Genomic DNA, 14,444 nt, shown 5'->3' on the forward strand with positions numbered 1-14,444 from the left:
GGACAGCTTTTTTACCTACCATCTTTTGTTTACAAGAGTCTATCCTTGACCTGGAACTTAACCAAGTGGCTACCTGGCTGGCCAGTGATTTCTAGAGTTCACTTGCCTTTGTTTCTTGACTGCCCACTGTTGGGATTATGGACATGTATGACCCATACACGCTTTCTACACACATGGATTCTGAGGACCAAAATTTAGTTTTTCAAACTTGCAGGGGGAGTGGCTTCACCTACTCAATAATTTCCCCAGCCTTGCAATTGTTTCTAAGTACCTCTATAGTAAAGTGCCCTTACCACCCACCCAGGATGGCAAGACTAAGTGATGCCCTATCCTTACCTAGTGTCAACCTGCATCTGAAGTATTCTGAATTTAAAGAATCCTCTAAAAGCATTCTGACCCCTTTTCTTTTTTGAGATTGAACTCAGGGCTTGTATAAGCTAAACAAGTGCTCTATCACAGAGCTACTACATGCACCGTAAGTTTTTATTTTAAGACAGGATCTCATTAAGTTGCTCATACCAATCTTAAACTTGCAATTCCTTCTGAACGTGTATGAGTACACTGTAGCTGTCTTCAAACACACCAGAAGAGGGCATCAGAGCCCTTTACAGATGGCTGTGAGCCACCATGTGGTTGCTGAGAATCAAACTCAGGACCTCTGGAAGAGCAGTCAGTGCTCTTAACCACTGAGCCATCTCTCCAGCCCTGAAATTCTTCTGCCTCAGTCTTCCAAGATTCTAGGAAGCTTGTACTACCATGCTTAGCTCAGTAAAATATTTTAAAACATTTTGTTCCAAGAAAATAAATAAAACATTTTAAATATTATAAAATGGGATGAGGGTGTGGATCATAAGGCCCAACATATATAACATCCTGGGTTCTAGCCACAGACAAGCAAGCAAGCAAACCATCATTACCTTAATGGTAAAGGTGTGGAGACTGGTTGTGATAATATTAATGCATCGTGGACTGATAGCTTAAACAAACAAAAAGATAAGTTAGCCAAGGCAATTTTACAGTCTTAATGTTTAGATCAAGGGCTAAACAGAAGATTGTTTAATATGCAGAGAGGTATATAATTTCAAGCACAATGAGATATAAATGATTACTGCAAATACTCAAGTGGTTTTTTTGTTTTGTTTTTTATTCAGCTCTTCTTAAACTGATGGCTGAGTTTTGACCAAGTCAGGAGGTTAAATACAGTTATTTTAAATTTTGGAATAATTATTATAAGAAACTCAAATTTATTCATTCAAGAAATTTAGTTAAGCATTTAGTTATTGTCTAGGACAAATTAATACTTGCTGAACTTAAATACATTCAAGACCATCAGTGTCTGACTTAGTGCTGCTATAAAGTATAGACAATATCTTAGAAGAAATATGAAAACAGATTATATCATTAAACTATAATGCTACACAGTGTCAGTTTGTAAACTGCTATGATTCAGGAAGAGACAGTAAATGAACAGAAAGCTAAATAATTTGCAATTTTCATAACAACCTGATCTCATTTCTATAGCTAAGCAGTAAGTCTGTGGAATCTTGTCTGTACGGATTCTAAATAGTAAATGTCACACTATGTACACCTACCTAGGCCTGTCACTACCTAGGCCTGAGTAAGAAACAGATTCTTTAGTACAGTCTGAAAGTACTGTAAAAAGCTGTATTAATTTCCCTCCTCCCAAATAAAGTTTAAATACCCAGCATTTAAATATTGAAATACTAAATATTATCAGAATCTAAGGACATGACCATGACATAATTTTATGTCATGGGTTTAATTATTAAATTTATCTATGCAAAGGCACACATTGACCAATGAAAACAATACCATGAATCATAAGTTATATTTACTCCAGTTCTATTCACCTGGGGTCTAAAAAAATAACCAGGAAAGAATGCTCACTAAAGCTACTAAATAATGAAATAGTCAGAACTTCAAACACACATATTGCTTCATCTCAAGTTCAAAGAACTGTACACAAACTGACATAAATAGACTCCTTTTTCATTACCTGTACAAGGATTCTTGGTCTTTGTGGTGAAGGAAAAGGGATGTTTTGCATAAAATGTGAAATGTGCCTAGAAAAGATTGTAAAATGAATACCATAGTTACTTATTTTTTTCTTAAGATTTACTTATTACACACACACACACACACACACACACACACACCACTGTAGCTGTCGTCAGACACATCAGAAGAGGGCATCAGATTTTATTACAGATGGTTGTGAGCCACAGTATGGTTACTGGGAATTGAACTCAGGAGCTCTGAAAGAGCAGTCAGTACTCTTAACCACTGAGCCATCTCTCCAGCCTCATAGTTACTTTTCTTAAATGTATCTCAGATCTTAGCCTTTCATTCCACTATATATCATCCCAATAGTAAAACTATTTATTTAAAACTGAGCTAAAGAATAAACTTTTGCAAAGCATACTGATGAATTCTTGCAATTCTGCTATTTAAAAGGTTGAGGCAGGAGGATTACTACAAGTTGAAAACTAGCCTGGGCTTCCCATTGAGTTCTAGGTCAGCTGTACTATAGAGTGAGACCTTGTCTAACAAAACAAACAAAAACCATTATTTTCATCAGGAAACAATAATATAAAAGTAATTGTAGTAAATACAGAAGCAGCTAAGAATGACTACACTCTTGCAGGGAGTCTGAGTTAAGTTCACAGTGGTTCAAAGCAACCTGTCACTCTGGCTCAGGGGGTCCACGCCCCTCTTCTGGCCTCCATGGTATAGTTGTGGTATACAGATGTATGAACATGAACACAAACAAATAAAAATAATGTTTTTTTAAAAAGCTACTTTTTCCAGGCAGTAGAGGTATATGCCTTTATTCCTAGCACTCAGAAGGCAAAGGTAGGCAAATCTCTGAGTTCGAGGCCAGCCTAGCCTACAGAGTGACCACAGGGCAGCCAGGGCTGCACAGAGAAACCCTGTTTTGGAAAAAAAAAAAAAAAAAGGTAAATAAACAAACAAGAGTTATTTTTATAGCCCTGCTCCTCAGTGCCAATATAAGAAAGTATAAATAAGAAATTTAATTCTAGATTTACTACTTGTACTTTGAACACCTAAATGCTATTTCTCTACTTACAAACAATGTTTTTCAAGTTTCTCCTGAGGTCTATGCTCTTGGGAGAGATAGAATGTAGAATTTACCTTAAGAGAAGAACAATGATCACATCATTGATCTTTGAGTCTACTGTAGAAACCACAGAATCTCAACTGTTTACCAGACTGCTTACTTATCACCAATGTTAAATTTTACCTCGATGTAATTAATCCGACAGCTGGAAAATTAAATGTAAAGCCATAAACCACTAACTTGCATTCTGGGAAAAAATAGCCTATTTTAATACTAAATTTTCATTTTGTTGTGATGAATTTACACAAAGTTCTTGACCTTTCTTGGCTTGTTATTAAAATCTTTATTAGATACAATAATAAACAAAAAGACATAGGCCAGAAAGATGACTAAGTGGGTAAAAGTGTCTGTACCAAGCCTGACAACCTGAGTTTGATCCCTCAAGAGCCCACATGGTGGAAGGAGAGAACAGTTATCTTCTGATCTCTATTTGTGTGCCTTGGTCATATACACACATGTATGCACACAGATAAATGCAAATATACCATAAGGTTTTGTTTATTCATTTATTTCATTTACTAATTTTATGTGTCTGAATGTCTTGTTCATATGTATGTCTGTACACGACATGTGTTGGACAGGAGAGTGTAGTAGATATTCTGGAACTAGATTATGGGAAACTTGTGAGCTGACATGAGGGTGCTGGAAACCCAAGAACAAGTACTCTTACCTGCTGAACCATTCCTCTGGCCTCAAAAAATAAATGACCCATGCATACCTATAAAGTCCCTGAACTCAGAAACTAAGAGGCCCAGGAGTTTGCAAAAATTTCCCCATTAGTTTAAAGATGAATATTCATTATACCTAGACCTTGTATTGGCCACTTACACAAAGCCCAAGTGTACATTTGTTGTCTTGATTTCTGAAGAATGAATAGGAAGAACACACACATCTATGCAAGTTAACTCCTCACCAGAATTCTTCCAACAATCGTAAGATCACACCTACCAACTCAAACTTCAAGTTCCTAATTTCAGTGATTCAGGTGAAGGGAACAAGCTATGACTCTCCTTCCCTTTCAAGTCTGCTGCTAAGCTATATAAAGAATAAAATGAGCAGTACACATCTGACTTCCATAGACATGACTCCTCAGTATACATACTTTTCAATGGGAAGAGGATGTGGTCCAGACACAGAAACTTTGTAGATAAACATAAGAAATTTCTTAAAAGCATCAAAAAAAGGCCAGTGTGAGAGCAAACAAATGCACTTGTTGGAATTGATGGGTTTGGAGACCACTTTTCTCTCCACGGGGGTCAACAGGCCCAGCTGTGCAAGTTGCTTCTCTGTTAGAAGTTCTCGAGAGTAAGGCTCATAAAACTGGATAGCAGCTCCATATACCTACAGTCAAAGAACTGTTGTAAGATTTGAAATTGTTTTTAAAATTCAGCTTTTTCTCTACATTTTTCACTTTTTATATTTCATACTGGAAATTAAACCCCAGCCCCAAGCATCTTAGGCAACCAGTGTACCAGTAGACATTCATGCCCAATGCTCTTTAAACAGATTATTTTCTGGGACTGCATACCAAACAGATAAATAAAAGGAACTATCTCAACCCAATTATGATGCAAATCTATTTAGATTCTCCCACACAGTGTAATGAAATATTTCAAGCATACATTATCTACAAAAAGAAGAAGAAGAAGAAGAAGAAGAAGAAGAGGGTGAGAACAGAAGAGAGCAGAACAGAATAGGAGAGACTAGAAAAAGAGGAAAGGGCAACCTTTTACACAGGTGGGGTAGCAGGCACATTTAACCCTGTAAGCCTGACACCCTGAGTCCAAACTGCCAAATGCCATAGGAGGGCACTGGCTCCTGAAAGTTGCCCTCTGACCTCTACAGACATATGCAACACATGCATTCCTTAGACGCACATAAGCATTTTTTAAAAAGGCAACCTTGTTTTGACTTGATCTCACTTTTAACCACTTCATGTACTTTTACCCAACACCTGGAGAGGTCTCTAAGGTCCTCACTCAACTTGTACTTGTTTGGATGGCATCTCTCAGAACACAAAATATACAGAAACACACAACTGGCCACATTTGTCATTTCTTAATTAAATGTACATACATGTGAAGGTACATGTGACACAGCACATATATCAACCCTCACTTTCCACGTGACACAGGATCTCTGTTGTTTGTCATTCTACATGCCCAGCTAAGTGGCTTCACAAGCTTCTGGGATTCTCTTGTTCCTGCTTCCCATCTTGCCACTGGAACACCGAGGTTACTGTTATGTACTACCACATCTGACTTTATGTGGACCCTATGGACTCAAACGTGGGTCCTCATGCCTACATGATAAGAAATTAAGCACTGAGCCATCTCTTCTGCTAACATTTTCTTTTTTCTCTTAAGATACATAACCCTGACAGGTCTAGAACTCACAGAGGTTCCTCCATCTCTGCCCCCTGAGCACTGGGTTAAAGGCAGGTGTCACTCACCTCTGAGCACATCAACCATTGTTACGACTGTAGCTCAGTGGCTAATCTCACAATCGTGTGTAACCCTCACTGATATCCACTTTCAAAACTTTTTTTTGATCACTAAAGAGAGGCTCTGTACACCTCAAACAACAATCTGCCATTTCTCCCACTGCTAATCCAAACTGTTAGCAGTTTCTATTCTACTTTCTGTCTCAATAAAATTGCCTATCCTAATGGTACCTACTATGTTACAACTGTTTATTCTTTTTGTGTCTTATTTTTCTTAGCATGTTTTCAAAGTTCATTCATGTTACAGCATGTAGTTGGATTTTATCTTTTTTTAAGGCTGAGTAAGTAATAATCTATAGAATATACAAACAAAATTCCACTTTCCTTTCCACTCGTCAGTGGACACTTGCACTGTGACAATACTGTACTGGCATCCAGGTGATCTGAGTCCCTAGGTTCAGTGAGTCCCAGGATTTCTGGGTACAGTCTTCAGAATAGAACAAGTTCATCAAGTAATTAATTCCATTTTCCTTACAAAAAAGAGCTGCCAATCTGTTCATACAAGCAGGATTTGAGGGTTCTACTTTCTCTTTATCTTAGTAATACTAACTTTCTGATTTTTTGCTGTTACAACAGTTAACCTAATAGATGTGAAATGCTTGCTACTTTACCATAACTTTGCATCTCCAAATTACATGAAGTTGAGCATCTCTTACAAGCTTACTGGCCATTTATGTCTCCATTCTTTGGAGAAATGTCTATTTAAGTCTGTGTGGTGGTTTGACTAAGAACAGCCCTATAGGCTCATATACTTGAATACTTAGTCATCAAGGAGTAGCACTATTGGAGGATTAGGAGGTGTGGCTTTTCTGGAAGTGGGAGTGGGCTTTGGAGTTTCAAAAGCCCAAGCTAGGCCCAATGTCACTATCTCTTCCCGAAGCCTATGAGTTAGGATGTAGAATTCTAAGCTACTTCTTCAGCACCATGTCTGCCTATGTGCACAATGCTTCCCACCATGATGATAATGAAACCTCTGAAAGTGTAAGCCAGTCCCAATCAAATGTTTTCTCTTATTAGAGTTACCTTGGTCATCATGTTTTTTCACAGCAATAGAACTGTGAGTAAGTCAACTTGACACAACTGAAAAGTGGTTTGGAACCTCAATTAAAGAACTAATCTACCACAGTGGCCTATGGCCGTAACAGTGAGGCATTTTCTTGAATGCAAATCGATGTCTCAGGGCTCCGCCCACTGTGGGCAGTACCATCTCTACAAAGGTGAGGTTGGGATATCTTAAAAAGTAGCTGAAAATGAGCTAGAGAAAGAGACAGTAAACCATTTTCATCCATAGTCTCTCCTGCTTCAATTCCTGCCCTGACTTCCCTCAATGATAGACTATGACTTGAAGTGTAGCATGAAATAACTACATGCTTTAGGCCATGTAGTTTATCACAACAACAAAAATCAAAAGTCCTTTGACCCATTTTTTAATTGGGATGGTCAAGACTTTGTTGTTAGTGTGTTTATATACTTTGAATATAAACACTTATGAGCTAGGTAGATAAACAGAACACTTTGCCTGCAAAGTGGTCCCTGAGTTCAATCCACATCAGAAAAAAAAGCCTTTTAAAATACATATTTTGCAAATATTTTCTCTCTTCTTGTCAGTTGTGGTTTCTTTCCCCCCTCTTAAAATGTTGGGGCTTTTTGTTTTGTTTTGTCATATAACCCTGGTTGGCTTCAAACTTGAGAGGCTTAGTCCCTTGCCCAAATGCTAGAGCCACAGGTTTGCACCTCTCATATATGCATTGATAGATCTAAGTTTTTCATTTTGGTGAAGTCTAATTTTGCCATTTCTTTTCTATTTTGACCTTTTGGTGTCATATTAGCAAATTCAATGGTATGCATGAAGACTTTTCCCAATGGTTTCTTATAAATATTTCTTCAAAATTTTATCATTAGAGAGAAGGAATATGAATGTGTGTGTGTAATATATACAGTGCATGTTTTCAGTGTGGAGATCAGAGGGCCAACCTGTGGAATCAGTTCTCTCTTTTTACCTTTATGTGGGGCCCAGTGGCCAAAGTCAGACGCCTAGGCTTGTGGAGCAATGTGCCTTTGCCTTTCTGGCCAGTCCTCTAAAAGATTTATACTTTCAGTCCTTAAGATGAAGCCTGAGGTAGAATCTGAGGTTAGCACATGATTTGGTTGCTTGTCTGGTGATGGTAATACAACTCAAGGCTGCGCACAGCAAGTTCTAGATTGCTGAAGGACAGCTGATTTTCACATGGTTGTTGGTCACATCTAAACTCTCCATTCTCCCCTTTTCTCCAGTTATCTGAAGTTACAGGTCCCTATGTGGCCTCAACTACCTGCTATTCCTCAGCCTCCCAATGAAGCACCTGTGGCAGGCTAACAGCCAGGCCCTATGTTATGCATCTATTTTCAGCTCTACACACTACAACAGCTCTCATCCACATTACCAATAATGACCTAGCAAAAACACTTCCAGTGCTTACCTCCTTTTCCTCTCTGTAACAATTAAAATGGACAGTCCTATCTCCCAAACCGTGACTTCTCTGGTATGAGAGTAAACACTTCTTTATTCTGCTAACTTCCTTCTTTCTCACAGTAGATCCAATTCTGCTTATTTAAATAGTGCTCTTTTTTGGCTGATTCTACTGTGAAAATTTTATTCTCTAGTGGCTTGCACTACTGCCATCTCACTACCAGAACACTAGTCTTCCTTTCCGTCTGACCTTGTCCCAGAAGTTAGTTCCTATGTCCAGATGACATGGTAACTAAAGCCGCTATTTTCAAAAGTGAGCAGACACTGGGAGGGTGGCTCAGTGAATAAAGCACTTGCCCCACAGACATGAGAAACTAAGCGCAGATCCCCAGTACCCAAATGTCATCGCTGCTAGTCTACTCTTTTGGAATTCATTTATTGAACCTTCTAACTAACTATATGTGTTATATTTTTATTTGTTATCTGCTTTTTTGTTTGCTTGTTTGTTTAAGACAGGATCCCACTGTCCCCTGCTGGGACAGAATTGTTGTGCAGACCTGACTAGCCTCAAACTCAGAGCCCCACCTGCCTCCCAAGTGCTGGAATTGAGGGTGTGCACCACCATGCCCACTCATGTCTGCTCTGTCTTTGAATTTTATGTTCTACTCTCTCTAGTGGTGCACCTTCCTCTTATTAATCCTCCCTTTGGGTATTGATGTGTGTGCTGATAAAAACATGTACTGAAAGCTAGGCATGGTAGAACATGCCTGTAATTCAACACAAAGGCCAAGGCAGGAAGATTCATGTAAATCTACATAGTGTGACAATATCTCAAAAAATCAAAGTCACTGACTTTTAATTGCATTTATTTTTTTTTTTTTAATTTTAAAGATCATATTCCTAACTTCTAGTCATCTGTTTTCTTTTGTCTACTAATTTTGTTTATTTTGAGACAGGATCTCTCTCTGGAACTCACTGTGTAGACCAGGCTGGCCTCAAACTCACAGATTTCTCTGAACCTGCCTCTCTGCTTCCCAATCACAGTTTTCATGTCAATTTAAAAAAAAAAAAATTATAAACTTTACTTTTAAAAAGCTTGCAAATAAATTTAAAAAACATATACTAAAATCAACCTGACACAAAGTCTGCTAATTCTATCTGTATAGAAGTCCACTGAGTTGTACATATTTTGGGACTGGTTATTTTTGACTTTTACACTGAGAGTTATAATAATATCTTTTATCCAAATAATCCTAACATTCAAATAAAACATATATGAACCACTTCACAACATCAAAATATGGACAAAAAAGGTTTAATCAATAAGATACAAAATATACCTTTTCAGCTGAGGAACCAGTCAGGACAAATGTGGAGAAAACAGGAAGTGGGTATTTGGTTTGAGGATCCCAGCATTCAATAGTGGCTCCCATAGGCAGGCAGAAAAGAGGCACAGATTCTGAGAGAGGAAAAGACTCATAGTCTTCTTCCGGATATCGAAAAATCAAACCTTTCAGAGGAAGGATAACATTTCTTTTTTTAAAAAAATCACTTTTATATAAATTATTTAAGATACATATTAAATAACATTGTAATATCAAATTTCTTAGAAATATTTGTATAAAATTTTAAAATTAATTTTTGCTATAACAGAAATTAAGATAAGCCAATCTATCCTTTATATCTAATTCTTAAACTAATAATTATAACATAAAATATATTAAAAAATATTAATATTTCAGGACAGCCAGGGCTCTGTTAGATGGAGAAACCCTGTCCTAAAAAACAAAGCAAAAAAAAGATACTAATAAAGAATTCAGCCAATCTGATCAACAACCAACATGTATTTTTTACCTAAATATGTCAATACTTTGTAAAGAATGATAAGAAAAGGGCAAATTTACTAATTCAGTTAATCTTTGGGAAAAACTCAGAAGAGATAAATGTTATTTCTTAAATATAAGACAGTGCTGAAGACTAAGGTGTAGAAGGCATTCGGCATGAGTAAAGCATGTGACACCCAGGAAGGAGGGCAGGGAGCAAGCAGCACTCAGTCCCTTCAGACAGTGGAGCTGCACACTACTATCTTGGGAGCCTCTAATGTCACCAACATACAGCATACTTCCAAGCTGGAAACTTGAAAGTTCAGTCTCTAAAACTCTGTATTGTATATGTAAAATTCAGATTCTAAATACTTTTGTAACCTCTCTGTAAATATTTTAGGTGTGAGCATTGTCTATTGGTACTTACTATCTCCCTTATGGACAAATTACAACAATAGCATATTCTAAAATAGTTCTGAATTTCCTATTAATTGTTGCTTTTTTATATAAAGTAAATGGTTTAATTCATTAGTATAAATGATGTTATGAGGACAAGAGCTTTCAGATATAGATTTGCCTAATTTTCCTAAAACAAAATTTTATCTTAAAAACTGCAAAAGCAAAAGTAATTGACATTGCTTCTTTTCACAAAGAAGCATTCCAGTATCTGCTATTTACAACTGGAGCATACCTGTATTTTCAGATTTTATCCCACCATACCAGTGGGATGAAGAAGGCACACTTAAATCTTTACAGCCCTTGACACTTTAGTGTTCAGTTAGAATGTGGCGATAGATTTCTCAAAAACTTCATGGCAGAGAAGTTTCTCAGGCCCTCCTCTCCTCCATATAGCTGATTCTTTGCAACAAGAGAGAAAGGAAGCAAGTCCACCTTTCAGGGCAAGTAACATGTGCTTTCAAATCAGACACACAAAGATAAGAGAAGGAAATGTAAGAAGTAAAGACGCAGTTTGACACCTTTATGATTGCCCAAATACAAAGACCAAATAGTAAGCAATTTCCACTGAATTACTGAATCTATTAGTGTAAACCAAAAGCTTGAAAATTCATGCCTCAAGTGCTTAATTGGACAAAAGTTTAAATTTAACAACATATAGAGAGAGGGTGGTATTAGTAAATCTTATAGAATATAATAAGAAAACTTCAGCATTTACATACTAAAATTATAGATACTTAATAAATCAATTCTACAAAGTATATTACAACATATTTCGTCTCTTCTAGCCAGCCCAATGTAATAAGCATTCACCAGTTTGTTCAACTGGAAAAAATCTTCAGTTCACTTACCAGCCTTATATGCTATTGAATTTGAAGCAGGCACAGACTTCTTGTAACACAGAAACACATTGGAACCCCACTGTAAAAGATAAGTAAGTTTTCAAAAACCTACCGAAAAGTGAAAGGGCAGAACTGATGATCTTTAATGTCATTTAGAGACTTTGATATTTATCCACATAAATCATTTACAACTCATAGTGAGACAGAGGGGTAATACCTGCCTATAATCCCAGCATTCAGCGAGGAAGCAGAGGGTAGAGAATCTAAGGCCACTCTGAGTTACAAAATACAAAATACAAACAAAAAGTGCAATGGTGGTACACACCTTTAATCCCAGCTCTCTGGAGACAGAGGCGAGAGGATGCCTATGAGTTTTGAGGCCAGTCTAGTCTACAAAGCAAGTGCCAGGTCAGCCAGCCAGGCCACACAGAGAAACCCTGGGGACAGGAAGAGCTGGGTGCCTTCTTTAATAATAAATGCCAGCCTAGTATGTGTTAAACTCTAAGTTTGATCACCGATGCCACATAAAATTGGGTTGGTGGTGGATACATGTTATCTTGGCACTAGGGAGGTAGAGAGAGGAGACTGGGAGTTCAAGGTCTTCTTCACCTATATAGCCATTTCCAGACCAGCCTGGGGTGGTGGCATACATGAGACTCTGACTCAACAACAACAATAATGAATACTCTTAAACCAAACTCTACATTATAAGGGTAGAAATGTAGCTCAGCATTAGAGTTCAATTCTAGCACCCAAAAATAAACAAACAAACAAACAAACAAACACTATTTACTAAACAGACTATATATATGGAATAATGTAAAAATATTGATAACACTAACTAGAAAGAAACAAGTTGGGCTTTTTTGTTTTGTTTTGGTTTTTGGTTTTACTGGTTTTTTAAAAGACAATTTCAAATACTCGATGAGGCCAGTGGGATGATAGCTCGGTGGACAAAGGTGCTTACTGTGAAGCCTGACAACTGAGTTCAATCTTCTGGGAGCCACATGCTGGAAATAGATCAACTCCCTAAAGTGACTTCCTGTTCTCCATGTGTGCACATATGCAAGGGAACACACCACGCACGGGAGACAGGGGAGGAAGGGAGGTACCTTTTTAAAAAGCTTCTAGTTTTGTAATCATTCAGAGCCTACTAGTGCTTGAAAGAAGCCACACAAAGAGGAATGGACACAAAAGCCCAAAATAGGAAAGCCTGAATTCCCTAGGGGACCATGAGGTTACCCTCCACATACAGTTGTGGATATGTACATCCACATCTAGCTTCACAATAAAACTAGCCCAATGATAAGTGTGAGTCTTATAAAACTACAACTCAAATGTGTGTGCCCAATTCCCTTCTTCACCTCTCTCTGTGCTTATTTGAGGGAGGTCTGACTTTTGTAGCCCAGATCAGCTAAGGAATGCTCTATTCAGCCAAGGTTGGCTTTGAACTCCTGACTCTTCTGCCTGCACCTCAGTGCTAGGATTATAGTCATGTCTGAATTTTACTAGCCCTATTAAAAAAGTAAAACCACAATGTAAGGAGAGTTTCCACTCAATCTATCTTCAACTATCCTTAAAGCTACTATTGAAAACCAAAAGTTAATAAATCTCTATATTGATACAACAGAAAATATTAAGATACACAGACATACATAAAATCCCAAGCCAAAATTATACTTTTTCTGTGTCATCAGAATATTAAAAAAATCATGATTTATGCATATTAGAAAGACATAGATAGTATTCCATAATAAGGGAGCTAGTCTAGCATGCACAAGGCCCTGGCTTGATTCCCCAACTCTATAAGTCTTTTTAAATTATAAAAAAGAAGACATAAAAGTATAAACAAGAAGCATAAAAATATGAAAATATACTATGAGTTCAGTATTAAAGTTTTTGGCTTATTTCCAAACAAAACCTTGAAAAGGAAACAGCTTTGTTCTTACCATGCCGCAGTTTAAGTTTTTATCAACTTTGCAGAAAGTATGAGGAGGGGTTTCTCCTTTACTGGTTATAATAACACAGATATCAGTTACAGCCAAGGAATTCTGGGACCGGACTGGAGGAGCCCTTCGATAGGTGATAAAGATTCTTTGAGAAATAGTTGAACTATTGTTGACATTGGCACAGCGACCATACGGTGTGGCTTGGATCACTTCACATCCTGGAATAAGCCTTTCTTTCCCTTCATATAGTACTCTGTATGGCAAGGGGGAAAGGAAGAGAAAGGTTTTAAGTTAATGCTGTTTTCTTCTTGAAATGAGCAAGCAAAACTTAGCCATTCCTGTTGCTCTCCAAACTTCAGCCAGAAACCGTAACTGAAATTACTTTAGAAGTTATACTTCTCTGGATCATTTTTTAAAACCTTGAACATGATTTAAGAAGCAAAAATTGGACTGAGCAATTCAACTTTTTATGACAAGACACATAAGAAAGGAATGGGAATACTACAGACATCCTCCGGTCACACTCTAAAAATTCTACAGAGTATTCAGGTGGTTTTAGAACAACTTCTAGAGGTCCTGAGTTCAATTCCCAGCAACCACATGGTGGCTCACAACCATCTGTAATGAGATCCAGAGCCCTCTTCTGGTGTGTCTGAGGACAGCTACAGTGTACTTATATACATAAAATAAATAAACATTAAAAAGAAGAAAAAGAAAGAAAAAATATCCCTCCTAATTCTTGTCACACTTTTATCTTTAGAAATTCTTAGACAGAGTGAGTTGCTTACTAGGGAGGCAGAGGCATAAGGATCTCCCTTAGTTTAAGGTCAGCCTGGTCTATACAAGTTCCAGGCCAGAAAGAAAGCAAACAACACAATCATACATTCAACAAATACTAAATAAAATGTGCCAAGGATCCCTACCAAAGCACAAGACTGACAAAGTCCAAGGCCTGCCTTCTATACATGGAAAATTACAGTTTAGCCTAGACTACAAAGTGAAATCCTGTATCAAACCAACCAAACAACCAAATAAACAAACCAACCTCTCTGGCTTGAGAGGTGGCTCAGTAGGTAAGGGCACTTTCTGCCCAGCCCAACCTTAGCTCTACCACTGACACACACACATGGTGTAAACAGAGAAATGACTCCTGTAGGCTCAACTCCACATGTACCACACATACATATTTGCACACACACAAAGTAATTTTTAAAGTGTAATTTCAAAAAGAATAAGTAAAAAAAATTATACAAAATGTGAAA

General features: G+C 37.5%; 1 protein-coding gene across 5 annotated transcripts in view; it reads right to left on the reverse strand.

Annotated features, from left to right (window-relative positions):
• DENND4C (DENN domain containing 4C) overlaps positions 1 to 14,444 on the reverse strand; it is an 84,632-nt gene that overhangs the window by 48,918 nt on the left and 21,270 nt on the right. For all 5 annotated transcript variants that reach the window (XM_080921173.1, XM_080921175.1, XM_080921174.1 and 2 more), the window contains exons 3-8: positions 13,183 to 13,435; positions 11,243 to 11,312; positions 9,453 to 9,622; positions 4,263 to 4,501; positions 2,018 to 2,084; positions 918 to 976 (exon numbers count right to left, since the gene is read on the reverse strand). In XM_080921173.1, the coding sequence (XP_080777299.1) occupies positions 918 to 976; positions 2,018 to 2,084; positions 4,263 to 4,501; positions 9,453 to 9,622; positions 11,243 to 11,312; positions 13,183 to 13,435 (858 nt within the window). The remainder of the gene's footprint in view (positions 1 to 917; positions 977 to 2,017; positions 2,085 to 4,262; positions 4,502 to 9,452; positions 9,623 to 11,242; positions 11,313 to 13,182; positions 13,436 to 14,444) is intronic.

The sequence above is a fragment of the Micromys minutus genome, assembly GCF_963924665.1.
Source record: "Micromys minutus genome assembly, chromosome: 9".
NCBI lineage: Eukaryota > Metazoa > Chordata > Mammalia > Rodentia > Muridae > Micromys > Micromys minutus.